Raw genomic sequence first — 27467 nt, forward strand, 5'->3', positions numbered from 1 at the left:
TGACATGGTCAGAGCAAATGATGTCGCGGACAGGACGCTGCCGCTCATTTTAAGTTATTTTGTATGTGTTGATCTTTTATTTTATTTTATTTATTTATTTATTTTGAAAGCTATCCAGTCAAGGGGAAAATTAATTTGTGGAACAACATTTCACAGATAAAATCGCGTCAAAACGAGAGAATCATCTCCGTCGCTACAGTCACGTGCCAGGAGGAGCACAATATCAAGATAAGGATGCAGATGGCAAAAACCGGTTTCAGACGTTTAAATGTCGTGGGCTGACTGTATTTACACATGAATTTGTCCTGATTTTCCACAGTGGCAGCTTATTAATGCTATTTTCGTCTCCGATACAGGACTTGATAAAACATTTTATTCAAGTCTAAACCAGATATTTTGAAGTTTTTAAGCAATTTAAGGCTGCTGTTGTTTTTTCCTGGTACCAATACTTGACACAGAGTTATCACATCGCAGAAGGTGACAACGACTTTCAGCTTTGACTTTGACAGTTTTCCGTCACGTACGCCACGCTAGTCAATGATGACTACAGTTGATAGAGGAAAGTTGTGCGAGAAGTGAGTGAAAACAAACTGCATTTCTAAACTGCTGATTGCTTTTATTTTGCATTATTTAACATTTCACAATCATATAAGCAAACGTCGGACTACATAGTGTAGTCTGGTAGTAGTGCTGGTGGTGTGGGCGGCAAATATGCTGCATTGTGTCACGTGGTCTGCACCGTGCCAAGAAGCTCCAAAATGGTGATCAGTAGGTTTCCTCCAAGAATTCGGTGACGTCCCGTAGTGTGTAGCCCGCGGCCTGTATAGCGTTGAGAAGAACGGAGAAATGATGTTGTATCTCCTTCCAGCGCTCTGCCAGTCTGTCTGCCTGCAGTTTGTCGATGTCAAACAGGAGGTCCACCAGCCCTGGGAAACTGTTTCCGGCGTATGCGTCGTTGATGCTTTCGGCGAATATCAAATGTCTGAAAAGTGTAAACCATCTTTGTGTCTAACTGCCCCTGTTACTAAATTTCCTCGCTAAATATTCTTAAAAGATATATTTCTGTAATTTAAAATGTGTTTGTGTCCACCTACAAATTAAAGACTCTGAAAAATTCTGCTGTCAATTAAATGCTCAGTTTACTTGACTTTCAAAAAACTGATTCCTTTTTAATTTATAACAGTTTTAATTGGAATTATTTGTCTTTTTGTTAATGATACTTACTACTTTCTGTCTATTTGCGATACGGTTCTTTCAAACGTCTGTACATCCTTCTTAAAACCTTCTATGACTTTCTGCAAGTCCGCTGAAACAGAGAATGACACGCGACAGTTATTGCTCCTATTAATGTAAATGCACAGTAACAACACAACTCACAACGGCAATATACAACGGTAATTACGGGGAGTGCTGATACCCTAATAATATACAAATAGATACATGTATATGACTACAGTCAGTTCTATATACATACACAGCAACAGTGCGTACAGTTGGTGATCTTCCTCAGGTCACCTAAGACCTATACAACATCACGACCACTACAGTGGATCAAGTGAATGGCTGGTGAATGAGTTGCGGTGACGAATTGTTCAGCGAACAGGCATCGTGTATCTGCAGCCAGAGCAAGACAGAGAACTCACATGCTAACACATGATCAGGAATAGTCAGTATAGGGAATGATTTTGTAAGGAATTACTGTATCTCTGCCTGGTTACGGTGATCTTGGAACAGATGCTAACACCTTAGGGAGAGGTTGAGGCAAGATAGCGACTACAGTAGATGTAAATAAAGACAATTATTTAACGTACGGTAGTTAGAGACAATTTGTTGCAGTCGTGACCCAAACCCTTTGTCCAGCTTCTGTCTGTTCATTTCTAGCCCCCAGGCGTAGTCCGAGATGTTGAAGGGAATGATGAGAGAGTCGGCCAGTAAACGAACAATTTCAACTGCCACCTGACCCACGGACCGGTGATACTGAAAACACACACACACACGCACACACGTATAGACATATAATCGCAAAGCACAACACAGAGCTATATTATTTGGTGGCGTGAAGCTTTCTTCTTGATGACAGGTAGCTTTATTTACACTATATTCTAAAAATGTCATGAAAAACGATCGGAAAACTTCTTTAAAGTGTGTCAGACTCTCGTAAGACCAAAGTGAAGTACACACCCTGAAGTCCGGGTCTATCAGCCTCTTCACTGCATCGAATGTCTCGTACTCTGTGTGGTACAGAGGATAGAAAGCGATCGGATACTTATTCTGCAAACAGAATGACAGTTATTTTTTGAAGACAGCAGCATTTGCATGACAATGTTTGTTGGTGAGAATTCTTAATTTAGATTTGAAAAGAATTGACTATATATATATATAAGACCTTCAACTGCTTATCTCAAGTAGCCGAGACAGCTTATTGAAATTTGTAGGTCTTATCAACATGCTTATGACGTAACGCATTAGTCACTAAAGGTCAGGGGTCACGAGGTAGAGGGCAGCCTGTTGTGGCTCACTCACCGGGTCATACATGTAGCTGATGTCCACCGACGTGATGCCAACGAACTGCAGGAGGGTCGAGTAATCACTTCCGGAGCCAAAGTTCCTGACCCTGTGAGCAGGCCTGACGAAAGGGGGGGACAGGGGGGTCTGGTGTACCCGGGCCCGCGGCTGTCAAGGGGGCCCGGCCTTGGTCAGTGGATTTTTTTTTCTTCTTCTCCTTTTCTTTTTCTTTTAAAGAAAGGTCTAAGGACAGAACACCCAAGCATTACACATGCAGAAGTTGAGTTTGAGTGTAGATATTGAGATTCGAATTGTAAACATACATTATATACTGGGAAAATAATTTACGATTACAAGTACAAGGGGCCCGGAGAGGTCTGTCCCGGGGCCCGGGTGGCTCTCGGCGGCCCTGCTTACAGTCTAAAATAACAGGCTGACAGTTGGCTCTCCAATGGAATACTGTACTTCTTGGAAGTAAAATCTAGTGTAAACATCGTCTTCAGTGTCATTTACATGAGCAGTCTCTTTTCTTCATGCAGCTACTGTAAATAGTGCACAAAGGAACTAACACCCATCAAGGTAGATAATATAGGGATAATCTATCATCCCAGGAATATTACTGTTTACAGGAAGACGAAATAAAGTACAGTATTATTGCAGGGTCAGAAAGTGAACACGAAGCTGAAGTGTCCTGCTCCATTGGGATTTCTGGTCTGTTTTCTTATTTTCCACGTGGTGCAAGGTGTGACCTCAGGCAATGTGACTGGTACTGAGTGCACTGTACAGGAGTCGTAAGTATCCAGATGTGTTTTATTGTCAGAATTTCAAACGCACGTGGCCTAATGAAAGCTCTTGTCAAATTTCGTGATAAATTTGATATTTAAAAAAAAAAAATCAGATTTCTTGCCTCCTTTCATTCTACTCGCTTCTGAAATATTTTTCTTGATATTTTAATACACAGTTTATGTCAAGGTTTACACATACATATCTCACGGCCGTTGCCCTAGCCTAAAGGTTTAGTCGAGTGCATGATAGTCAAACTGTAATATATTAAAGCAAATGGTATTTTGTGAAATGTGCCTTCGTGGGAAACAACATTTTTTAGATTAGATGTCCCAGTCTGTTGTTTCTGTGTAACGGCTTCTTTAAACTCCCACCGAATACCTGGCGCACACAGGCACGTGAGTTGTGTCTAAGTATTTGTGTGTAACTGTTTTTCTAAACTCTCACCAGGTACCTGATGTACAAAACTGTTCTGATTCAGCACGCGCACGAAGTCTGCACTAACACTTGGTGTTGGCATTTTCCTCCGCGATGTAGGAGATGCAGGTGAGCAAAAGAACAACACGTGTGAGTATGATGACGTGTGGCCTGGGTGACGTGTGGGAGCTGTAACATAACGCATGTGACATGTGACGTGTGGGACCTGTAACATAACGCGTGTGACATGTGACGTGTGGGACCTGTACCATAACGCGTGTGACATGTGACGTGTGGGACCTGTACCATAACGCGTGTGACATGTGACGTGTGGGACCTGTACCATAACGCGTTCCTGTGTAAGAATTATGGTGTGTGGCATGTAACAGACTTGCGATGTATGAAATGTATGAGACAAGTACTGTGTAAGGTTCAGCCTCATCTTAATTAAACACGTCATCTTCAACATACACCTGTCTGTCATCAATAGAGCAATGGTGTCAGTTTTGAAATGAATCGAGAAGTCTGCTATCCCAGTCTTGCATTTTTTTCCATCTCTGTTTAGTCCAGTCAAATGGGTTTGGTTTCGCTGATCATTGGAAAATAAATCTTCTAAGCCACCATGTTCACTATCTTGATGTGCACTTTCTTTCAGCACTGAAGCAAAATAAAGCAATACAAGTGTAGAAAAAAAATTGAAACAAAAGTAACATATTTTAATCCTCTCTCTAATTTCTCATGGTCATGCAAGTCTTGTTTTTGACCAAAAAATCAATAGAAATAAAATGGATAATAATTTCCCCAGGGAATTCAAATGGAATCGTTGTTAACGAGCATCGCTTGCTGTAGGCCTAGTGTCTTTTCTCAAACGATGGGCAAAAAATCGGAAAAGACTCACAACGGTCTCTCGGCAGCGCTGTACACCGGCAACGGGCTGAAGGGATTCGGGAGGGTCTGGTGCCTAGGGAGGGCCTGAAACGGCTCGCGCCCGGTTAGAATATTTGGAGGGGGGCGTGGCACAAGGCAGGGATGGTTAGGGTTGGCGCTATATACATGGGGAGCAGGCGTCCCGAAAGGTTTAATGTGCTTGGCTGATAAGTCAATGGTGCGAGGCTACCAATCTGAGGGATTATGACTGAACGCCTCTAAGTCAGAATCCCGCCCGAATATGTAACGATACTTTCAGTGCCGCTGCGATACACGCCGCGGTGTCACAGCCGCGGCGGTGGTGAAGCCACAGGAAGGGGTCATCAGCCGCTCGCGCCGAGCAGTGCGCGGCGGGGACCAGGACGATTTTCACCCCATGCGACGTGGAGATGCCAAATCATTCGTAGACGACCTAGTTCTCGGTCGGGGTGTCGTACTTAGTAGAGCAGCCACCTCACTGCCATCTATTGAGACTCAGCCTTGGACCAGGAGATTTGTCCGCACTCGCAGACGGACGCATCTCGGACGATGGGCTCGAGTCCCCCTCCTCAGTACAAAGGGGGGAAGGTGGTGATGCAGCTACCGGGTGCACCGGTAAAGCAGCACACCACTTTTCTCTCTTTTACTACTTCGCTTTTTTCTTTTTTTTTTCTTAAAAAAAAACCCAGGGGGAGGGCCTGGTGCAAAACTTTTGAAAATATTCCAGTTCGATGGGAGGGTCTGGTGCAGATAGGAGGGTCTGGTCAAAGACTTTGAAAAAACTTTACTCGTCATTAACTTCGCTTTGGTATTAGAATTTTAGCGGTACCTCGATTCCTTCAAGTATACTAAAATGGAGGGCCTGGTGCTATGGGAGGGTCAGGTGCCCGGAGGGTCTGGTGCCTAGGGAGGGTCAGGTGCCCGGAGGGCCTGGTGCCTAGGGAGGGTCAGGTGCCCGGAGGATCTGGTGCCTAGGAAGGGTCTGGTGCCCGGAGGGTCTGGTGCCTAGGGAGTGTCAGGTGCCTGGAGGGTTTGATGCCTAAGGAGGGTCAGGTACCGGAGGGCCTGGTGCCTAGGGAGGGTTTGGTGCCCGGAGGGCCTGGTGCAATGGGAGGCGTGGCACAAGGCAGGTATGGTTAAGGTCGGCGCTATATACATGGGAAGCAGGCGTCCTGAAAGGTGCGCGAAAGGGACCGTGGCTATAAAGGTTTCTATATATGAAATGCTCACCCAGTTTTGTATTTTTCATCTGCAAATGAGCGCTCGCTCGGCGTGCGAAGCCCTCGGTCGAAAGCGATCGTTGTCTGCGTTCCGTCCTGCTGCGAGCCGGTTTCGAAGCGGACCGAAGAAGGTCTGGTACGGGTTGGCTTGGTGGTGATTCGCGGCTTTCGCTGCCCCGTTTCTCACGGCTCAGGCGCGCGCTGGTTGAGCAGAGAGGGGTTCGTCGTGGCTCCTTTCGGCCAGCCGCTTCGGCGTATCGAATAACGCTTTACTGTGTCTCGCGGAGGGTCTGGTGCGGAGGGCCTGGTGCCAAACTTGTAAAATGTTCGTTGGAGAGGAGGGTCTGGTGAGGAGGGTCTGGTGCAAAACTTGGAAAATGTACGTTCGAGCGGAGGGTCTGGTGCAAAGCGGATGGTCTGGTGCAACACATTGAAAACACACTTCTAGTCATTAGTAACTTCATTTTGGTACTGGAAGCTTAGGGGAACCTCATTTCCTTCAAGTTTACCGAACAGGAGGGTCTGGTGCGGAGGGTCTGGTGCGGAGGGCCTGGTGCAAGGGGAGGCGTGGCACAAGGCAGGGAAGGGCAAAATCGGCGCTATATATATGGGGAGCAGGTGTGCCGAAAGGGCGCGAGAAAGTGAACATGGCAATAGAGAAAGGTTACTATTAGCCATGTAGTGCTCACCCAGTTTTGCATTTTGCATCGGCAAATGAGCGCTCGCTCGGCGTGCGACGCCCTCGGTCGAAAGTGATCGTTGTCTGCGTCCCGTCCTGCTGCGAGCCGGTTTCGAAGCGGACCGAAGAAGGTGTGGTACGGGTTGGCTCGCTGGCGATTCGCGCGGCTTTCGCTGTCGCGTTTTCCCACAGCTCAGGCGTGGGCTGGTTGAGCAGAGAGAGGGTTCGTCGTCGTGCTCCTTTCGGCCAGCCGCGTCGGCGTATCGAATAACGCTTGACTGTGTCTCGAGTGAAAGAGCGCGCCCGTGTCGATCGGGTGAACGCTCCGCACGTTGAAAATTTGAACCGATTGATTCGGTTGCAAGAGCGAAAAAGCACCCGCGAACGCAGGACCCGCGCTCCAGCGGCGACTTGCTTCGTGGGAGTCGGTTACGTGTACACCCAGCATTCTGGTTGATCCTACCAGTAGTCATATGCTTGTTCTCAAAGATTAAGCCATGCCTCGTACGGTGAAACGCGAATGGCTCATGAAATCAGTCGAGGTTCCTTAGATGATCATTTACTTGGATAACTGTGGCAATTCTAGAGTAATACATGCAAACCAACTCCGACCCGTCCAAAGCCGGGAAAGAGCGCTTTTATTAGTTCAAAATCAGTCGGGGTCTCGGCCCCGTCCCTTTTGATGACTCTGGATAACTTTGTGCCGATCGCATGGCCTCGAGTCGGCGAGGCATCTTTCAAATGTCTGCCTTATCAACTGTCGATGGTACGTGATAGCCCTACCATGTTGACAACGGGGAATCAGGGTGTGATTCCGGAGAGGGAGCATGAGAAACGGCTACCACATCCAAGGAAGGCAAGCAGGGCGCGCAACTTACCCACTCCCAGCTTCGGGGAGGTAGTGACGAAAAATAGCAATACGGAACTCTTTTGAGGCTCCGCAATTGGAATGAGTACACTTTAAACCCTTAACGAGGATCTATTGGAGGGCAAGTCTGGTGCCAGCAGCACATTGTGGTAATTCCCAGCTCCAATAGCGTATATTAAAGTCGTTGCGCTTAAAAAGCTCGTAGTTGCATCTCAGGCATCGTCGTGCGGTCCGTTCGCGCCGACGGTCACTGCGCGAAGCCTGAGCGTGCGCGGCTCTTCGCAGGGTCGTCTTCGCAAAGACCAACAACTGCGAAAGCATTTTGCCAAGCATATTTTCATTAGGCAAGAACGATAGTCAGAGGTTTGAAGACGATTAAATACTGTCATTGTTCTGACCATAAACGATGCCAACTAGCGTTGTGCAGGTGTTGCTTCATCGACTCTGAAACCAAAGTTTTCGGCTTCCAGGGGAAGTATGGTTGCAAAGCTGAAACTTAAAGGAATTGACGGAAGGTCACCACCAGATGGGAGCCTTGCGGCTTAATTGATGTCAACACGGTAAACACACACACCAGTCCGAGCACTGTAATCAAAACACCATTGACAGATTGATATGTCTTTTTCTTGATTCGGTGGGTGATGGCGCATGGCCGTTTCTTAGGTGGTACGGAGCGATTTGGTCTGATTAATTTCTGTCACGGGCGAGTCTCTAGCCTGTTAAATAGTTCACCGATTCTTCACGCATCGGTGCTAACTTCTTAGAGGGAGAAGTGGCGTTTAGCCACAAGAGATTGAGCAATAACAGGTGTGGCTGCCTTTAGAAGGAATCAAGGTGGATGTGACCATGCTTTGAAAACAGTGCGAACCCCTTGAACGTCCTTCGTGATAGGGACTGGGGGCTTGAAATTCTTCTTATCAACGAGGAATTCCCAGTAATTACGTCGGTGCCCTTTCTACACACCGCCTGTCACTACTACGACGTGAACGGTTTAGTGAGGGGTAGCTGGCCTCCGCGTCGAGAGTCTGAAAAAGTCTATCAAACCGGAGGGAAAGCTTTTGCCGAGTCAGGCTCTCAGTAACGCCCCGGACTCTCGCCTCGGGGGTGGCATCGGCGAAAGTGTAAAGAGAGGCACATTCTCTCGTGGCTGTTCCTATTTTTACAATTTTTTTCATTCATTTCGCATTTTGTTGAAACCTTTCAAATATCGTTGCAAAGCAGATGAAAAGAAATGAAACAACTTTAGGCGGTGGGATCACTCGACTCGCACGTCGATGAAGAACGCAGCCAGTTGCGTGAATTAATGTGAACTGCACAACACTCTAACCAACAAAAAACAAAACAAAAAAAGCAAACAAACCCGGGGGAGGGCCTAGTGCAAAACTTTTTTTTAACAAAAGTTCCAGGTCGATGGGAGGGGGTGCAGAGAGAGGGTCTGGAGCACAGGGAGGGCCTGGTGCAAAACAAAAAAATTTGATTCATCAGTTTCTTTCGCTTTGCATTAGAAGACTAAAAAAAAGTTCACTTCGATGGGAGGGTCTGTGCAAAAGAAGAGGGTCTGGTGCAAAGGGAGGGCCTGGTGCAAACTTTTTTTTTTAAAAACAAAAAGGTCGATGGGAGGGTCTGGTGCAGAGAGGAGGGTCTGGTGCAAAGGGAGGCCTGGTGCAAACTTTTTTTTAACAAAAGTCCAGGTCGATGGGAGGGTCTGGTGCAGAGAGGAGGACCTGGTGCAAAGGGAGGGCCTGGCGCAAAACTTTGAGAAGAAAATGTTGATTCATCACTTTCTTCGCTTTGGGCATTAGAAGCTTAGGGTACCTCGTTTCCTTCAAGTATACGAAAAGGGAGGGCCTGGTCTGAGTGAGGGCCTGGTGCATATAGGAAGGTCTGGTGGTAAGTGTGAATGTGAGTGTATGCGTTTTGTGTATGCGAATGTGATTCGTGACCTATAATTTCACAGTTGTCATGCTCGCACTTGTTTTGTAAGACTTCTGTAACTAAAAATATGTGTATGCTCCTTAGCCAAAGGAATAGGAAAAGATTAACATCTTAGAAGTAGTCGTATGATACGCCATTTTTGTCTCGTCTTTCTATTTTTTCGTATGCATGTATCTCGAGTTAAACAACATTTGCTGCTTACAGAACAGAGCTGAGGTCAACGTACAAAGTGGTCACGGAGCTCGCCTATCGCAGGAAAGAATGTTTGCTGCGCAGGGTACACTGAAGATGGTGATACATGTATCCGTAAAGTCCTCCAACTCTTCTGACCTCGTGATTCTGGGTTGCCCTCTGCATAACTTTGTTTGGATGGTTGATTAGGCGTATCCATCCACATCCGCGCACCTGCATCCTGTCGCTAGTCGACCCCCTCACACCTTCCCTCTGTCACGTGGCTGTCACCCGGCCAGCGACCACCCGACCCCCACATTGCCAGCCTCCACCCTCCCTGTGTGCGTGCTACGTTCCATCCCCACTAACTGCGATGTCGCACACTACCATACAGTATAGTAATCGAGTTTATTGGCAAATAGCATTTGACAAGGCAGGAACATCAGTGTCAATGAGAGTGACTAGCGTCTCAAATTGACTGACAATAATGAAGTTTGTGAGAAAAGCTCATAAAGTTTTAGTCAGCAGGTAAAATGACAATATTAGTACTGTATAACTTTGTTCTAGGAACTATTACGATTCAGCTAAAATATGCTAAACATTTCTATTTTTCTGTCATTTTTACAAAACCTTCTAATCTCCTTAAATATTAAAAGTATTAACACTTACTAGCTAACTAGTCTTTAAAACAGTTGCTTTGTCTTCTAAAACTCAGCAGGTATTTTAACGGCTAGTGACTGATGCGGTTGAAGTCGACCGAGTTTATGCTTCGTAAAAAGTTGGATGAATTCAAAATTTCTGCTTTAAAGAGTCTGAAGGCGACAGTTCAGTTCAGATATTTGTTTACGTGTAACAGCATGCGTGTGTGTAGTTATTGTGTGTGTATGTGTGCGCGCGCGCGTGCGGTTTTGCTAAAGGAATAATATAGGAAGGGACTTTCGATAGGTGCTGCGTGTTTGTTATGTAAGTTTAAAAAAAATGATAACTGATGTGCTCTGCTGTTCGTCGCAGCAAACACTTTTTTAATGAGGTTATTAACGACACTCGATGAAGACTTGTTTAGGCATTTACTTCTTCGGTTCTTCCTCTTTACATGTAGAAGTATAAATCATTACATAGAGAACATTTCCTTGCACGTCAGTGAGCTTAGTACAAACTCGCAGCACTTAGAACACAAAGGCGATGTCATACATCTAGCCCGTTGTTCTAATCTGTCGAGGTTTTGACATCGCTGCTGACGTAACAGTCCTTACTAAAGGGGGGGGGGGTGTCTGTGGAGCGGAGTGCTACAAGTCTGATCCTTTAACATCATTTGTCCTCATTTACTAACCACTCGCATGTAAACAACTTTATGTTCAAGTAGTGATGTAGATCCTAGTGCACTTGTCCTACTGTTTGCAGTCTATATTTCGTTACTGAATGAAGTGTAGATATTGAGATTCGAATTGTAAACATACATTATATACTGGGAAAATAATTTACGATTACAAGTACAAGGGGCCCGGAGAGGTCGTCTGTCCCGGGGCCCGGGCTGGCTCTCGGCGGCCCTGCATGTGAGATGAAAATGTCTTCAGTCAACAATCACACTGTCTGCTGTGTTGCGCTACCCCACTGAGCACGTGTTGAGTCCGGTACACTGAACTTAAAGTCAATCTGACCTAATTTAACCCACAGGAAAAGAAACCTACATATGGCAGTCATAATAGCAGTAAAGAACAGTATTTCTAAACCAATGTGTTATAATAAACAAATATACAATTGTGCCTAAAAGCTACGAGACTACGGTTGACTTACAAAGGCAGGTCAAGGCCAGCGGAGGTCCATGGGAATGAGTGAACCCACGTGTCGTACACAGAAGGTCTGTTCTGACTGACTTCTTCTTCGCTAGGATTAGGGCACCTACAACAACGCATGGACACGAAATAATATACTCACAACAATAGAGTGAAGTCAATATATCATGCCTTCAACAACAGAGTGACGCCATTTTTGACGTTTAACCAGTTTCTGGGAAGTGGTTTTTGAAATGTGTACTAAGGTTTCAGTTCGCATGCTACTTCGTATGTTTTACAACTGTAAATAAATGAGCTTATCAAAACGTGATAAGAAATTATGTGTTTTTCTTAGATGGTTAAGCCGGATGCTGCACATTGGTAATGAAAACATAAGAACCAATCAAAAATCATTCCGCATTTCTTTAACCCCGAATGTTGAGATCACGTGTGCACTGCGAGCATTACCAACGCTACAACTACTTTTTTTCTCCTATTCTCTTTCTTTATTATTATCATTATTGTCATTATTGTGTGTAGCTAATTGTGTGTGTGGAGCAGAGTACATTTTACTTCATAAAATTTATGTTTTCAAGGGCATTTAATGCATACGGATACACGCCTACAAACATCACCATGCACAGAAAGAAGACAGGCCTATGACTAATCAACATAAAGCACCAGCTGTCCATGTAGTCTTGAAATATACATAAACATATACATGAATAATCTTGATACCCGTGTCGTTGACCTTTAGGAATTTTAACTTCAATAACCCACAAAGGTTAAGCAGTTACCTTTTTGGTAGCCTCATAAACAGCTCTGTACATCAGGGGTGTCCCCAAAGCATAAAGGGAAAAGTTACCTGAAAATAACACATCAGATCTACCATCAGACGTGAGGTAGATACGTTTTCTTGTAGTTTTGTATATAAACCTAGTAATGGTGGCTCCAGCTCTGTGTAAACAATATTCAAGTTGTTATTTGTGTATTAGATGTGTAGATTGTATTGTATTAATGTGTATTAGACCTTTACACGCTTTTAGTTTGAGTGTTTGCTGGTTTCAACAAAATGTCTCTTAAATTTCTAACTTTGCCAAAACTTTCCGACTTGAGTTAGCAAAATGTGGGTATCAAATGGACAAATCAGTTTTTTATTTATTTATTTATTTTTTTTTTATCTTGAAGATCCTTAGGACTTGGGTTCAGGTCACTCACATCTGGCCCTACGCTTGGTTTTTAAGGAATGCAGCATTCCTCCCCCTAATTATTTCTCCCCATATTGAGAAATTACCGCTCGGTTAAAGTACTAATTAATCAATCAGGGAACCCACTGCAATAAGAAAGCAGTTTTCTTCATAATATTTCCCGTTTATGTTACAGTACGCTTTATGTCCTGCCTATTGACGTCGTACTACGTCATTATGCTACCTGTTGATGTCATACTACGTCATTATGCTACCTGTTGATTTCATACTACGTCATTATGCCACCTGTTGATGTCACACTACGTCATTATTCTGACTGTCGCACGTACCTCCCACAGCGACATCAATATTGAGGTAAGCAACAGCTCTCGCCCCCAGCGACTTGACATATTGCTGCAGACAAAGGAATGTAGAGAATCCTAATCTTTCAAAATTCGTGCAAACTGACTCAAACTACAGGCTTCTAGCTTTCAAGCTTATTCAGTTTGATGATGTCATCACTAAATGTAGATTTTTTTCGAAGTTTAAATAGCTTAGAACCTGTTGATATGCCTGTTTGGTACAAAATACAGTATGTACTATTATAATGTATTAGTACTTGAAGCTCCGTAATGTGCACAGGATCATATTGCTCACCTTATTTTGCAAACATATATACATATGCACACACAGGCACGCTCGCACTGTTATTCCGATATGCAGACAGGTGCACAGACAGAAAATAAAGTGTTACTCTTTTTTTTAATCCATATTTTTCTATTCCGAAAAATGTGACTATAAGTTTGCTCATTACAATAATGGCGCAGAAAAAGAACAAAAAAGGTTACGGGTAACAGACTGATGTCTAGAATATGCGGAGATACAAAATGGCTACTAGTAAACAATAGTAAACAAAGAAATCTGGGAACTGTTACCTCCGCCCATTCACTAGAACCAATAAGTCCATACTCCTCCGCTCCCCAGGAACAGAACATGATAGAACGGCGTGGCCTCCATCTCTCTGCAAAATGCACGAAGTAACTTTGTTACCGTGTGATATGAAGTAAACCCGTGATGTAAAGGTTGGACGTGCGTTTCCACCTGTCGTTAGCGAGGGCAACACTGTACCTCCGTCAGAGGTCAATAACGTGAAGGACAAAGCCGAACTTCACAGGGAGATCACAAAGAATTTGATCATTTCCTCAAAGATTCGATATCTGTTGTGTCTGGTGGATTATTGCAACTTGTGGATTATCGCCAACCGCGTACTGGAGCAACTTCAAAGTGTTCATACTGATGCCGCTCGTGTTGTCTTCCGTAGGTGACTAGCAGACCATGGTGCCCTCCCTCCTACGTGAGCTTCAGTGGCTGTCAGTCCGAGATGACAGTGATTACAAGATGGCCACACGGTGCTACCGTTGTCTTCACGGCCTTGCCGGGTACGTGTCTGAGCTACTAACACCTGACCACTAGAGTCTCTTCTGATGTACTCTTCTCTGTGGTACGTGTAAAGCGAGAAATTCGACATTTGCTTTTTTTTCCTTCTCAAGCTAACTGGAGTTCTCTTTTCTAGTCTTTTCGAAGTCTGCTTACGATTTCATGCCCAGATTCAAACCCCGTCTATTGAAGAATTACCTGGCGTAATCAAGAGCATTGCTCCGCTCACTACTCATGTTTTCATTCATTCACTTATTTATTGTTTTTGTCATGGTCTTGTCAATTGTCTGACGCTTAAATTTCTTGTAAGCTGACCATAGGTTCGTTTTATAGTCTTTCGTGTGCAGCGCATTAAGTTGTTGTTGCTGGTATTATTATTATTATTTAAAATTTAGATAAGACTACATCCAACCACCAGAGCATCTGTGATCGTTCTCGCATGCGCAGGTGCGTGCGCGCACACACACACACTAAAAGTCACTTCTGCATGCCAGAGAGGGAAACTGTAAAGGAACCGCTAACAAATCAGACATTGAGGGCTGAGGTGTTCATGAGTGCAGTGTCCATCTCCTTCACATGGCTTCATTACCTTCCCCACCTCTCTACTGGGTCAGGTACTCGTTCATCAAATGGGGAAATTAAAATTACGTCACATGGGTATCGAACCGTTTAAGATTACGGCCTAAACACTGGTCCCTGGACCTTGAAGGAAGGTAATAAAAAGCAGATTTGTTTAACATAGATGCTATTGAACATTTTTAGCTTTTTTCAATTTGGGGATTTGCACTTTTGCTCAACTTTGACATACTCACTGTTCTTGACCAGCTGGCCCATAGCTCTGGCCACCTCCATCATGACGGCCATTCCGCCTGAAGGATCAACGGAGCCGTACACCCAGGCGTCGCGGTGGTTTCCCATCAACACGTAGCGGTCTGTCATTTAAAAATACATCAAAACCACAGTCGTCGTCATAAAGTTAAAAACAATCAACTGAACTACTTCGTAGTGTTTCATCCGAAAACAAAACAAGATGGTTCCTGCAATGCAATGTGCTGTTTCTTACCAGGCTCCACGTCTCCCTTCAACGTCGCTATCACGTTGTCCACCCTTCTAATGCTGTTAGTTGTTGTAACCTTCATGCGAAGTGAGAGTCCAGGAGTAAGCCCTGGGCCCAGCCTGTAGGGGATGTTCAAGCCACCTCTCCAGTCTTTGGGAACTTCGTCTCCTTGCATTTCTCTGATTCGTAAAGTTTGAACAAACACAATGTAACACTGAGGTCACTTTGCGGATTAATCAATCCCAAGCTGCGTATTATCTCAAAATTTGTAGCTAGCACTAAGGCCTTCCAAGGACACTAGCATGAGGTGATGAACAGAGCATAATGATAAATAAAGTTGGTGCTACATCCTCGCCCTATGGACAATCTCAAAGAGCGTCACAAATCACAGGAACCACAGCAGATGATGACAAATGAAGACAAAGGATACATACTGACAATCCTTGCATGATACTAAATAAGGTGACAACATAACGAAATGCAAACTTTATAACCCAAACCAAAGGGCATCGTCCGCATACAGCACAAACCACCGCAGCCAAAGTATAGTAGAACGAATACAAGCAAAAAGGAACCGTAACACCGACACGTAAGATGCACCTCATTCCAGACGTGCAGTGGCAGACACGGCAACAAGCTCAGCACCAAGAAGACGTCAGATGAAACAAATATACGACAGAGGGCGCTATTCTCAGCCAGTTAGTCCAAGAGAGATAACTCTCAATAAATAAGCAAATAGAGAAAGAACGAAGCGATGAAAAAAAGACAAAACAAAAGGGAAACAACAAAAGTGTATTTTATGTCGTAATCCTGAAAAGTGTTTTTCGATTATTTTCAAAACTCACTTGAGAAAGTGTATCGCCCCTCCATAGCCCATGGCGTGTGCTGGTATGGTTGGCAAAGGTGTTGGTGTGCTGCTCTCGTTGTATCGATAAGCTGTGGCTACATACAACAGTGAATTAATAATAGTCTGCTTAATATGCTTGCTTGTATAAACGTGTGTGAAAGTTCAATGTTTTCTTTAATTTTTCAAAATCGTCTACTTGGCTTTGGCTAGTCAAGGTGGTGCAAATCCAAATTATTTCGTATTTATCTCAGTGTTCTTCAGGACATAAGATTTAATGACTAAATAAACGTTTCATCAAAATCATTACAAAGGTGAAGTAAACCGAGTTAGACGGGTTGAAAAAAGTAGATTTGATTACTGAATGAAAGCTATTTATATGTGTTCACTTCGAAAAAGGTAAAACAGAACATTTCATGGTAATGAAATTAATGATTGTTCTTATTTTTTCATTGCTATTCGCTTTCAAGTCATCATCATCCGTTTTAACTTTGCAAGCCATCCTGAACTTTCATCATCGTTTGTTTCTCTGCCATTCTCTACTAATAACAGATCTCTCCAGCCTTTGATGTTGTCGTTTCATCTCTCATTTTCTTAGTCTCTAGCTGGGTAGCCTGACGTTAGCTATGAGTTGAATATTTTAGCCAGTAGCCAGACAACCCAAGCGTAATGCTGCTTCTCGCAGTGATACAAACCTATAGATGGATACCCAGGGGTCAGAGGGTCTCCCACGCCGGTGTAGAGGCTGCCTCTTTGTGCGCCACTAGATGGCAGGAACCACGTTTCTGGAAAATACCGGGGGTCTCTAGACCAGGTGTAGTCCGCAGGGTCTGAGTAGATGATGACCCCCAAAGCCCCGTAGCGCGCGGCGATTTCTACCTGTGGAGCCAAGCAAGACTTCAGACAAATGTTTCGGAGGAGACAAGAAGTTAAAGTGCTGATATCGATGTAAGCCAGTGTACTTAGGACATACGCCATAATTTTTCACGAGTAAAATAGTTTTAGGTTTTCTATCTGTATAAGTTGTAACGAAATATAATAATAACACTACCATTGTCGCACATATGTGTTTGTAACAGCTCGAAATACCTACGTTATCAAGCTGTGAGTTCAGAATACTTAATCCATATACTGGACTGCTGCTATTGATGATAATGCTACTGAAGTGAAGGCAAATGCTTAGTATTGCCTCTAATCTTAATCGAAGAGGAGAAGATTCTTATGGATTTGTACAGACCTTGCTTCCTCTAAAATTTTTGCCATATCTCACAATGACGATAGAGTCATTAAATGTTATGTTGTAGTTTGTCCTCAGAAATTCGAAATCTTCAACTCGTCCGTAGTTCACGTACACCAGCTTGGAAGTCTGAAAATTTGAAAATAAGAAATCTGAGGCTAGTTTCGCGTGTTTTAAAATTTAAAAGTGTTCCAAACAAGCAAATTAAAAACGTTTTTAAATATCATTCCATTGCTATTTAGATGCGCTTAGTCAGCACAGAGGACTACCTACAGTCTGTGCTCACACTCACGTTGACTACACCAGAGGGGGAGTAAGCCAGAAAAGGGCGGATAACTCCCTCAAGTTGAGAGATGTTGCTCTCGGTGGAAGTGGAGTCGAAGACGATAGTCTCCCCGCCTGTGTTGTTCACAATCAGCACAGTATTGGGATTCTCGTTGTCTGGATACGACAGGAGAACCTGGTACGGCGTGGACTTTACAGAATCCAGTCCATATTCTGTAAATTTACTCTTGAGGTAGGCCACAAGCTCAAAGTCGCGGTCCCTTCCTGCGATGTGAGGACTCTGTGTCAGGTGTCTGTGACAGGAGGACAGAATGGCAGCCTAAAATATATTAAAGATTGAAAATATTTCTCTTTCTCTCTTTCAGACTTTAGTGAAACATTTTGTGACGTGTGGTATGGCAGAACAAAACATCTGACTTAGGTTGACTCTGTCACTATTCTCCTGGGTGATATCATCAAATGAGAAATGAAGTGGCAGCAGTATCATTAACTGCAATCTTCAATCTATATGGAGCAGAAGTGACCACAAACTCGTGAATATTTCGTGCATTTGAATATCTTTCTTAATTGTCAAAATTTAGATTCTGCAGTAAATTTTCTGTTTAAACAGCGCCTTCTGTTGTAGCATTAAAATTGGATCCCGAGTTGATTTTAGTGCCTGTACTGTGAAAGTTTTCTTTACTGCCTGTTTGGACTTGCACTCAGACCTCGAGAAACGTGAGGTTTCGACCCCCTCACTCTCTAACGACCTGACAAAGGTCATGAGACGACCTCTACCTTTACCTTAACAGATTTACAGTTTGTGTACATGTGTGTCTGTTGTGCGCAGTGAGTGGCATCTAGCTAGAATATATAAGAATTATAATTACTGTCTTTGAATAAACTCACTTCAGGTTGTGTTCTATGTTGTTCGCGCCGATAGAGCGTATCAAAAGGTCGGCTATTGCTGGATCCACGTCGTCTACAGACTTTTTGCAGGTAGCATCTTTCTGATGGTGTGTTTTCCTATGACACGTGGCAAGGCGACCCGTCATTATGACGACGGCGATGAAAACAATCCATTTTCCACGCTGCTTCATTTTTGAAATGCTATCCGTCAAACTAATTTTCCTTTGGCTGAGTTTTCTAAAGAAAGAAATAGATGAACACATGCATAATGACTTTAAATCATTCAATTTTACTGGTTCGAAACGTAGAGAGGCTCATTAGCATACAAGGGTACCCTGTTTTGTAACTGAATAAAACTCCGTTCAAGATGCTATTTCTCTAGATCAACGGACCTTATTCACGCAAGCGTTCTATTATAACCAGAACGAGGCCCCATGAGCAGTATAGTGGCTACAGAAACATTGATCAGAAGGTCCATGAGACTGGATTTGAAATTTACTTCATGTTCCCACAGTAACAATTACCGAAGAACAAAGACTCGAAATAAAAATCACCAAGGGACTTGTGCTTGGCTTGTGAGATGATATGTTTGTGTGACACTGACTTGTAATTGGTCTAGTATTTCTGTACCACAAACCTGTCATACCTCGTATGTATATTTTGTACATCGTGTACTTGATTTTGTTACCAACCTGTATAGCTTGATTTGCTCATTAATATACCGCAGAGTGGTACAAATATTGTATTTGTGTCTCCAACCTGTATAATTTATTTTACCCAATGTGAATATTTACAGTGTGTACAAATCTCCTAAATTTGTGAATTTTCTTTTCCTCCTGTGAAGCTGCTAAATAAAGTTCAGATCGGTAGGGCTGTATTTCAAAATCAGCCGTTTCATTTTGGGGCAAAAACTTTCTCGTTGAACAAGACAACCTGATGTATCTTCGTGTGACTCGAAGACAGGGACAGCTTTGCTACACTCGTTGTTACAAAGACTGCTTATACGCAACAGAACTCTCCAGTGTATGAGAGTAATTTTCTTTTGCGTTCCTCGTGGCAGGTGTGAATGTCGACTTATCTCTTGAAAATTAAGCGTAATTATGTACTCATATATTATTATATTATATTATGTACTCATATATTATTATAATTATGTACTCATATTTTGGGAATTATGTTTTTAATGAATTTAACCCGATCATAAATTTTAAAAAAATTGTTGCATTCGTGTTATTCTTTAAAGATGTTTCGACGAATAAATAGGGTGGTTGATAAACTGTCATTCAAAAAATTTAATTCGAATACATCTCAGTGATTCTCATTCCTTCATTTCTGGACCACAATCTCAAGGAATGATAAGAAAACTATGCCTATATATGACTCAACTAGTATTTGTTGGCCAATAGCTCCAAAAGTATGTAATATCAAAAGAAAAATCAATTTGTGAGTTTCTTGCAAGCTTTCTGATTAAGTTTGTAAATACTCATAAAGGCGGCACATAAGTGCAACGACTTCGCTGTTTACATGATGGCAGTTTTGTTGCAACTGTATGTATACTCACATGTGATGTTACAAGTAGGCCCTGTGTCCAGGCGGCTGTCACGAGCTGTTCACTGTGCACAAAGGTGCTGTGTGAACGGCTAATGCAGGCTCTCCGTGGTAGCCAGACCTTATATTCTGTGCGGGCGTCTGTCTGTGCGTGCGTGCGTGTGTGTATGTGTGTGTGTGTGTGAGAGAGAGAGGGGTAGGTGGATCTGTAGATCTGGAGACACGCTGCACTCGTACACGTATCAATTTCACATTAAACACCTCGAATTGCTCCACTGGGTCTGTGTACAATAATTTCTGCCAGCATTAATCATACAAATAAAGAGTGTCAGCAAAAAAGTCTACTGTTATTGCGAGAACTTGAGGTCGTGCGGCGGTCACAGTGTACAGGACTATTCCCTGACGAAAATTTCTATTGTTTCCTTTTAATGCAGTTCTATATTTAAAAACTACTTGGTAACGAGACTTCTTTGTCTGCATGTGCTTGGGTGACACATGAGTGAACTCAATTTCTATTCAAAAATTTCCATAAATTAAGCTCTAACTCGGCACATCTGGAGTAGCATTTCGGATTTCCCGAATATAATTTCCAGTTCCTCTGTCACCATTACCAACTAGCGGCACCAGCAAATTAAGAGATTTCGCATATTTCTATTTCAATTTTACATTTAAAAAAAATCGCAGGAGTGCGCTGAGCCCTTATGTTGGTCAACGGCAAGAGAAAGTTATCTGTCTTTGATGCAGTAGCTTGCACTCTGCATGGTGAGATCATCCACCATCACCTGGAGCAGAAAGAACCGACATTGCCGGGGACTTGGATTATCCCCATGCCCTCGCTTCTCTCGTATTACAAAAAGAGGTTTTCTACTCTTGATTTATTTTGCTAGTGGGGAAGAATTTCACCTCATTTGTTTTACAAAGATTGACCCAAAGTGGAATCAGACTTTGCATAACTATTTTCCCTCAATCACAGAGGTGGCCCTGATGAATTGCTTGATGAAGTGTCGACAGCCATGACAAAGTTTAGTACAAGAACTCTACGTGACCAGACGTTTCCCAGTTGGCATGACTCATCATTTGGCTGCTAAACTTGCTGAAAACATTAAACAGTTGATCCATGTGTTCAACAGAGAAAGCAGTCTCAGAGGCCTCTTCTGGTGACACTTCCAAAGGTACCATGGTTGACGTGCCAGCTGCAACACTGTACGAGAAAATATGAAAAGGCTCGAAGGACTGAAAAACCTGATAACTATAGGTGTCTTTCTGGGAGTCGTGGAACCATTCAGATGCAGTTTTTGCTATTCATACTGAGGAAATCTTAAGCATTTCCACAAAATATTTTTGTTGCTTCTTGTGAATCAGGTCTTTTTAAAACTGTTTCTTGTGCGCTTTGAGCAAATGAAGTGGATTGTGTCTGAACAGTTGAAGGTCGGAAAAAAATTTCTTGACATCGATTTCCAGAAGACTGTGGAAATTCTGTGGAAGTGCGAATAAAGCTGGTGTTGAAGAAGCTTGTTAACACAAAAAAGCACCTACTTCTAATACAGGTGTCGACAGAGAACCAGAGCGCCTCTAAACTTTCGATTACAGGGTTTACACATCTCGTTTCATTCCATAAACCGCAAGGATGTTTCAGAGTTTTCCTTAGTCGGGACATTTAAATGCATATGTGAGCTCGTTGATGTCGTAAACCAATGCTTGTAGTGTAAAAGACGAGAATGTCCATGTGACGAGAACGGGAGGGACTGGGTTTTGTCAAACTTTAAAAAAACAATTAACTTTAAAGGTCTTCTAATGGTGGATGACGCATCCGCGCGTTTGTTGTGAAAAACTGCGTTTGGGAATGTCACCAATCGAGTGCCAAGACATTCCTGACAGAACACCCGGTCATCCTCAAATATATAAGAAAACAGTGTTTAAAGTCGAGAAAGAATCGCCTAAAGACTACAGAGACTAGATCGGTTAGAGTGCGTCATTTACTCAAAAAATAAAAGAAAAGAAAAATCAGTTTCATCACAAATTCAACGCAATTGAAAAATATTTGGGGAAAAGACGACTTCGTGTCGATGGGTGGCACTCAGTTTTATGGCCGTCTTGTCCACGGTCACAAAAGTTAACCCTAATGCACGGACGCAATCAACCCTTAGATGACACCTTTAAGGTTAATGTCAACTTTGTTTTTAGGCACAGACCCCTTGGTAATACCCTTATGCAGGAAGAATCTCCTTGCTAATAATTAATGAGTCAAAAAGTTCTATTCAAAAACACACACATTAACTAATTAAATTTTTTTATTTAGTTTACCTTTATTTAATAAGTCTGTGTGCACGTGTGTGTGTGTGTGTGTCGCTCGCTCCTGTATCCGCCTGTTCTAAGGTTGTTATATCTATTACTGTATAGAAGTCTGTCATGCTCTCAAGTACCCTGTCTTTACTATTATCGCTTACTAACTGTTCATGCTTTGTATTCTTATGTTGAATGCTCCATATTCCAGAAATGCTCTTTTGTAAACACTTTTCCCAGCGGTTCTTCCATATTCGTGTTTAGCTCTTTGCTGCACTCCTTCCCTCCATGAACTGAAGAACAGCCACGGCGATGCCGTTGATTGCCAAGGCGACGACGGCGAGTCCAAACGCATAGCCGAACTCCGGTCTGTCCGAGATGTTTGATCTTAGTGCACTTCTGTACTTGCTGCCGAAGATGATGACTGCTATCAGGTAGCAGACAGCTACAATATATAGACAAAAGTAGAATAAATAAAATGTCATTGATGAAGACAATATCAAATCCCACGACAACCAAGACAACGTGTCACGATGCCTAAGTACCCTGATGGTTTTAGTGTATGAATGGGTGATATTGTGTGACAAAAATGTTTTTAGATTGTTAAAGAAGTCAGTGTTGTATGGATGCAAGGGATATAATAATGTAAACCGAATAGGGAAAGTAATGTTTCTTACGAGAGGAAAACTAATATCAGTTTAAAAAAAACTTTCTCTCCGATTTTTTTTTTACAAAGCCATGAAGTCGTTCTAAAGTTTAAAGAAATAAAATATTAAATAAGCATTTAACTGTCCCTCTAACAATGGCATTGACTACAGGTGACCACAAACCTGTGATAACACACTGCACGAAGTTCCAAAAGGCGATCTCCCGCGCGCCCTTGCACTTGTCCACAAAGATCTGCAGGACGACCAGCACCAGGGCCAGATTCACGCCGATGAAGCCCAGGCTGGCCATTGCTTGCACCACCCCATACCAGTCTAAAACACACACACACACACACACATTAATATGTCTTGAATGCGTATGTACATATTTGTGCATACAGTCTCAACTCTTTAATAAATATTCGTTATCTCGCTTATTGCACTTTGTGACAGAGAAGACTTCCTCCAGGCTGCCACCCTCACCTCTCGCCCAACGTGTGTGTCGGGTTGAGGTGATGGTGGAGAGATAACGAGTTGGAACCGGTATACATGCATAAAAAATATAGGCAACGTGTAAACGCTAAATACTAGAAAGAATATCTTTATTTTTTTATGTTGTCATATTCACTTTCAAATGCTTAATAGCACTAATACGATGACCATGTTGATGACGCATAGTCTACCCCTTAGACTCTAAAGGGCCTTTTCGAAAATATGCGTTTGTTTGTTTGTTTGTTTGTTTGTTTGTTTGTTTGTTTGTTTGTTTGTTTGTTTGTTTGTTTGTTTGTTTGTTTGTTTGGAGTTAGAAACTAGGGGTGGTTGGTACTGACGTTTTGTTTGGATGGTTTAGGTTTTATGGTATGGGCATCACCAGTGTTGTCCATAGGAATGGGAATCCCATGGGAATCCCATGGGAAACGTCCCATGGAATGGGATGGGATGGGACAGCACACATTTGTATTTCCCATGGTAGTCGATACTTGATATTGCAAAATAAATTTACTGTTATTTCATTCATCAAGGATTTAAATCTTTCCTCTGAATCATCTATTGTATGTGAAGTAGCAGGAATTATAGAACAAAAGCCGAAAAGTGGTTTTCAGTGTTGTCCATAGGATTGTTATTACCATAGGAATCCCATGGGAAACATCCCGTGGGATAGGACGGGATGGGACAGGCATAAATTGCCATGGGATGGGATGGGACGGGATAGAAAAATATGTCCCATGGACAACCCTGGGCATCACATATAGTCACATTTTAAGCGATGTGTCTAGGTCATCAAGGACAAGATGCAGGCGAAGGCGGGTACATGCCGCTTACTGCAGAACTTACCCAGATTCGTTCCACTGATGTCTGAGCAGCCCGACGACAAAGCCCCTTTGCCGCATTCTCTCCACAGTCCGTAACCCATGACCCCTGATGACCGGGAGTCGTTGTTGTAGCCCCATGTCGGCAAGCAGAAGGAAATCCAAGCGCAAAACATGGCGATGATGGCAAAGATGAAAGACAACTTGTTAAACAGCGAAGCTGACATAAAACTGGTGCGCAGAGTCATCTTCGGCAAATATGCTGCTCAGGTTCTTCCCAGAAGGTGGACCGCGGCGATGGAAGGTTGTAGCTCACGTGCGAGGTCTGTTGAAGAGGAATTCAATGAGAGACACGATGTCAGGTACAGCCAGAACAAGTACTTAGACGGTTTAGTAGTCTGTAGCAATTGTTGTTGTTGTTGTTGTTGTTGTTGTTGTTGTTGTTGTTGGTGTTGTTGTTGTTGTTGTTGATGGTGTAGCGCATAATCACACTCACCAAGGAACATCTCAGCGCGAGAGATGGACAGAATATAAATGACGGAGGAAAAACAACTATCAACAAGCAATATAAGACAAACCTAGAAATCACAAAGAGGAATCAGGGAACAAACAATAAGTATGGAGAGTGTCATAAATCTGCAAAGGAAGATGAGCAGGCGGACTAATCAATTAACTATACTCACGGCTATTGACAACTACTCTGATTGGTGTATGGACTAATGTTCACTTCTGCGCAAGAAGGAGTTAGGGAAGGACATGGATAAAAAGCAAAAGCAAATGAATGTAGCCGGATGAATAGCGTCACTTTCCTCTTTAATTCCTTTAAATCATTTGACAAAAAGAAGGCAATTTTTCAAGTCCCACCTTTCGTTTGTTTGTTTGGGGGTTTTTTCTTGTTTTTGTTTGTTTGTTTGTTTTTGGTTTGTTGTTGTTGTTGGTGGTGGTGGTTTGTTTTTTTTTTTGTGTGTGTGTGTGTGTGCAACGGCTCAGAATCCTTCACACAAAGTTTAATAAAGCTAAAATCATAAAATTAAAAGTTCTTTGACTATTGAATGGAAGTTTAAAGGCAGTAGCGTCCCTTTTTCATCAGCGTCACCTTGATAATACAAATTTGGTATTATTTACAATTTTCTTTATCATTATCAGGAGCAAAATAACACCGACGAAGATTAAGAAAAGCGAAAAAAAAATTTGGGTGGGGGATAAATAATATCAACGTGCAGCTAGGGCAGTTCAGGCCTGAGCTTCCGTCATTGTATTTTGCTGGGTGGGGCCGCCCTGTCGAGACCTGCCCTCCTGTTGAGCGGGAACTCACACATTAATAGAGATGAATGGTTAGAGAGAAAGAGAGAGAGTCGGCGAGTTTCTTCTTTTTATTAAAATGCAAGAGAATCTACTGTCGGTGGCTTGTGACTTGAGCCAGAGAACGAACAGAGAGATATCTCTCGCCATTAGGTCATGTACTAGGGGAGAAGGGAGAGGTGTGTGTATGTGTGTGCGTGTGTACGAGAGAGAATCATGTATCATGTTAATTCTACGTGATGTCAACTGAATCCAAAACAGGGATTTTTTTTTAAAAGTTAACGACGGAGGAAAACATGGTAAAATAGCCTGGTAGAAAAGATATCAAAAATATAATTGTGACACTGTGAACAAAACTGAAATGTAGCGGGACATGAAGGTCATAAGTTTGTCGCTAAGATAAAAAGAACACTGCAAATATGTTTGCATCCTCACAGTTATATCACACACCCTTGAAACAGGAGGAAAAACACCCCTGATCTGACATCACAATGGCTTTGCAAGTTAAGATGTCCTTCTGTGCACGGGAGGGATGTGAATGACTAGTTACAGCAGTGTAATTGTTTTTAAACATTTGTAGCGTGGTTAGCTTGCTTGTTTAGAGAATCAGACCCTGATTAGACCCTGCACAAGCAATTGAATTAAAATCTTACACTATTTTCATCTTCTCTCTTCTACCAAGTCCAACTCCTACTATCGGGTGTGCACCTGTAGCTTCCAAACTGAATGATACGCTTTAAGACTCGGCGCATGCCTACATACATTGTCAGAAATGAATGAGATATCTAATTAGCACAGCAGCTTATTTAGGAAATTGAGCAAAAACAATACTCACTCGATGCAAGAAGATTCAGTGCACTGCCTCGGCACTTCAGCTCCCTCGGGCGTATACAGGCAAGAGTGGCTTTACACCTTGTTTTTACCTGCCGAGACAAAGACACACCCTCTTCTGGCAAAATAACATTTAGCACAAAGCGACTTTGGCACCTAGCGAATATCATGCAGTTCTGTTTATCCGTTCGATTTAAAAAGAGTTCTTACCCCTCGCCCCGTTGCTACAACAAATACAGTGTTCCGCCCTAGTGAATTTTTAACACAATAATTGCAAGTCAATCACAGTCTTCTTGTTCACTCAGTTCCAGATTTTGGACTGTTTTGCTCGTGTGCATAAATAAGATCCACCCTCGGCGGTTGTGTGGGTTGTTTTTAACACCTTGTTTACTTCGGTCTTGTAAGATCCCCCTAGTACAGTCTGTACAGAACCAAGTGCAAGTAGTGTAATACATTTAGTGAGTGGGAAGTAATCTGAGTATTATTTAGGGCCCAAGTGGAACGTTGGGGAGGCCAGGATCGCGAATTCGACAGATTTTAAAATTGTGCCAAAAGGAAATATTGTAATGGCACCTTTTAGAAATGATTTTGTTCTGGCGAAAGAATTATGCGCCAGCAATCAAGTTTATAAGTACAAACGGCATGTTTTGTTTAAATCCTCCATTGTTCTCCTCAATGCAGGTTTTTAAGGGCTAGAAGAATGAAAGAAGAGTATAGAAGATATGACAAAAACAACGGCCGTTCAGAAGAAAGACAAAGAGGGAGGGGAACACTTTAACTCGTTCTGTTCCACAATATCTTCTTGTCAAGCGAGGGAATGCTTACTTCGTAATAGTTTTAAAGGCTAGGGACATATCTACTTTAAAACACCAACCAGGGTGACTTCTTTTGTATCTTGTAATGATGTGAACACTTTCATTCCGGTAAATCTTTCATTAAAGAATCAGTAATTTACTCCTCGCAGACAGCTAGCGAACTTCTAAGTGCTCACACACAGACACAAAATTGTTTCTCTGGCAATTGATATTGTTTATATTCATTCATCCCTTGACTGGTGCAGTCTTGTTTGTTTGCCGGAACTTGTTGTCAGGGGCAAAGCTAATCACCATATAGGCCTTTCTCGAGCGATGGTAAGCAGGCCCTGCATGCAACGACCAGTCTACTTTCAGCAAGAGTAGATGATTAGACTGTTTCTGTGGTGTTTGTACTGTTTACTATTTCCTTTCTTTGGAATGGGTGTGACTAGTAATTGTGACCATTCTTTGGGCTTTTTTGGTGGGGAGGAGGGGTCAGGTCCTTTGGTACAAAGCAGGACCTTTCTGTGCTTGAGCAGCCCAGCTGATAGACTGTCTGTG

General features: G+C 42.8%; 3 protein-coding genes and 1 long non-coding RNA gene across 5 annotated transcripts; 1 reads left to right on the forward strand and 3 right to left on the reverse strand.

Annotated features, from left to right (window-relative positions):
- Positions 1-609: 609 nt before the first annotated feature.
- Positions 610-11378, reverse strand: LOC112570828 (N-acetylated-alpha-linked acidic dipeptidase-like protein). The gene is made up of 6 exons (XM_025249469.1): positions 11279-11378; positions 2524-2614; positions 2182-2271; positions 1812-1977; positions 1225-1306; positions 610-982 (listed from the first exon to the last, which is right to left on the reverse strand). Coding segments are annotated over exons 2-6 (351 nt in total). The 5' UTR covers positions 2536-2614; positions 11279-11378; the 3' UTR covers positions 610-981.
- LOC112570829 lies at positions 3092-9562 on the forward strand. Its single transcript, XR_003100709.1, has 3 exons — positions 3092-3296; positions 3739-3834; positions 9518-9562. It is a non-coding gene; the product is annotated as an uncharacterized LOC112570829 (long non-coding RNA).
- A 237-nt stretch (positions 11379-11615) lies between the features above and the next one.
- LOC112570361 (glutamate carboxypeptidase 2-like) lies at positions 11616-17790 on the reverse strand. Its single transcript, XM_025248761.1, has 11 exons — positions 17714-17790; positions 17311-17596; positions 17019-17147; positions 16477-16660; positions 15783-15879; positions 14944-15116; positions 14693-14812; positions 13379-13464; positions 12794-12857; positions 12054-12121; positions 11616-11627 (listed from the first exon to the last, which is right to left on the reverse strand). The coding sequence occupies exons 1-11, from the start codon at positions 17788-17790 to the stop codon at positions 11616-11618; spliced, it is 1296 nt and encodes a 431-aa protein (XP_025104546.1).
- Positions 17791-22012: 4222 nt separating this feature from the next.
- On the reverse strand, positions 22013-26453 carry LOC112570542. Of its 2 annotated transcripts, none has more exons than XM_025249042.1 (4): positions 26112-26453; positions 24005-24307; positions 22853-23002; positions 22013-22467 (listed from the first exon to the last, which is right to left on the reverse strand). In XM_025249042.1, exons 2-4 carry the CDS (start codon positions 24225-24227, stop codon positions 22283-22285), a joined length of 558 nt encoding a protein of 185 aa, XP_025104827.1. In that variant the 5' UTR covers positions 24228-24307; positions 26112-26453; the 3' UTR covers positions 22013-22282. The 2 variants fall into 2 exon arrangements, with proteins under 2 accessions (XP_025104827.1, XP_025104826.1); XM_025249041.1 differs by having other exon boundaries at positions 24005-24304; positions 26117-26448.
- Positions 26454-27467: the final 1014 nt, after the last annotated feature.

The sequence above is a fragment of the Pomacea canaliculata genome, linkage group LG8 (genome assembly GCF_003073045.1).
Source record: "Pomacea canaliculata isolate SZHN2017 linkage group LG8, ASM307304v1, whole genome shotgun sequence".
In the NCBI taxonomy this organism is placed as follows: Eukaryota; Metazoa; Mollusca; class Gastropoda; order Architaenioglossa; family Ampullariidae; genus Pomacea; species Pomacea canaliculata.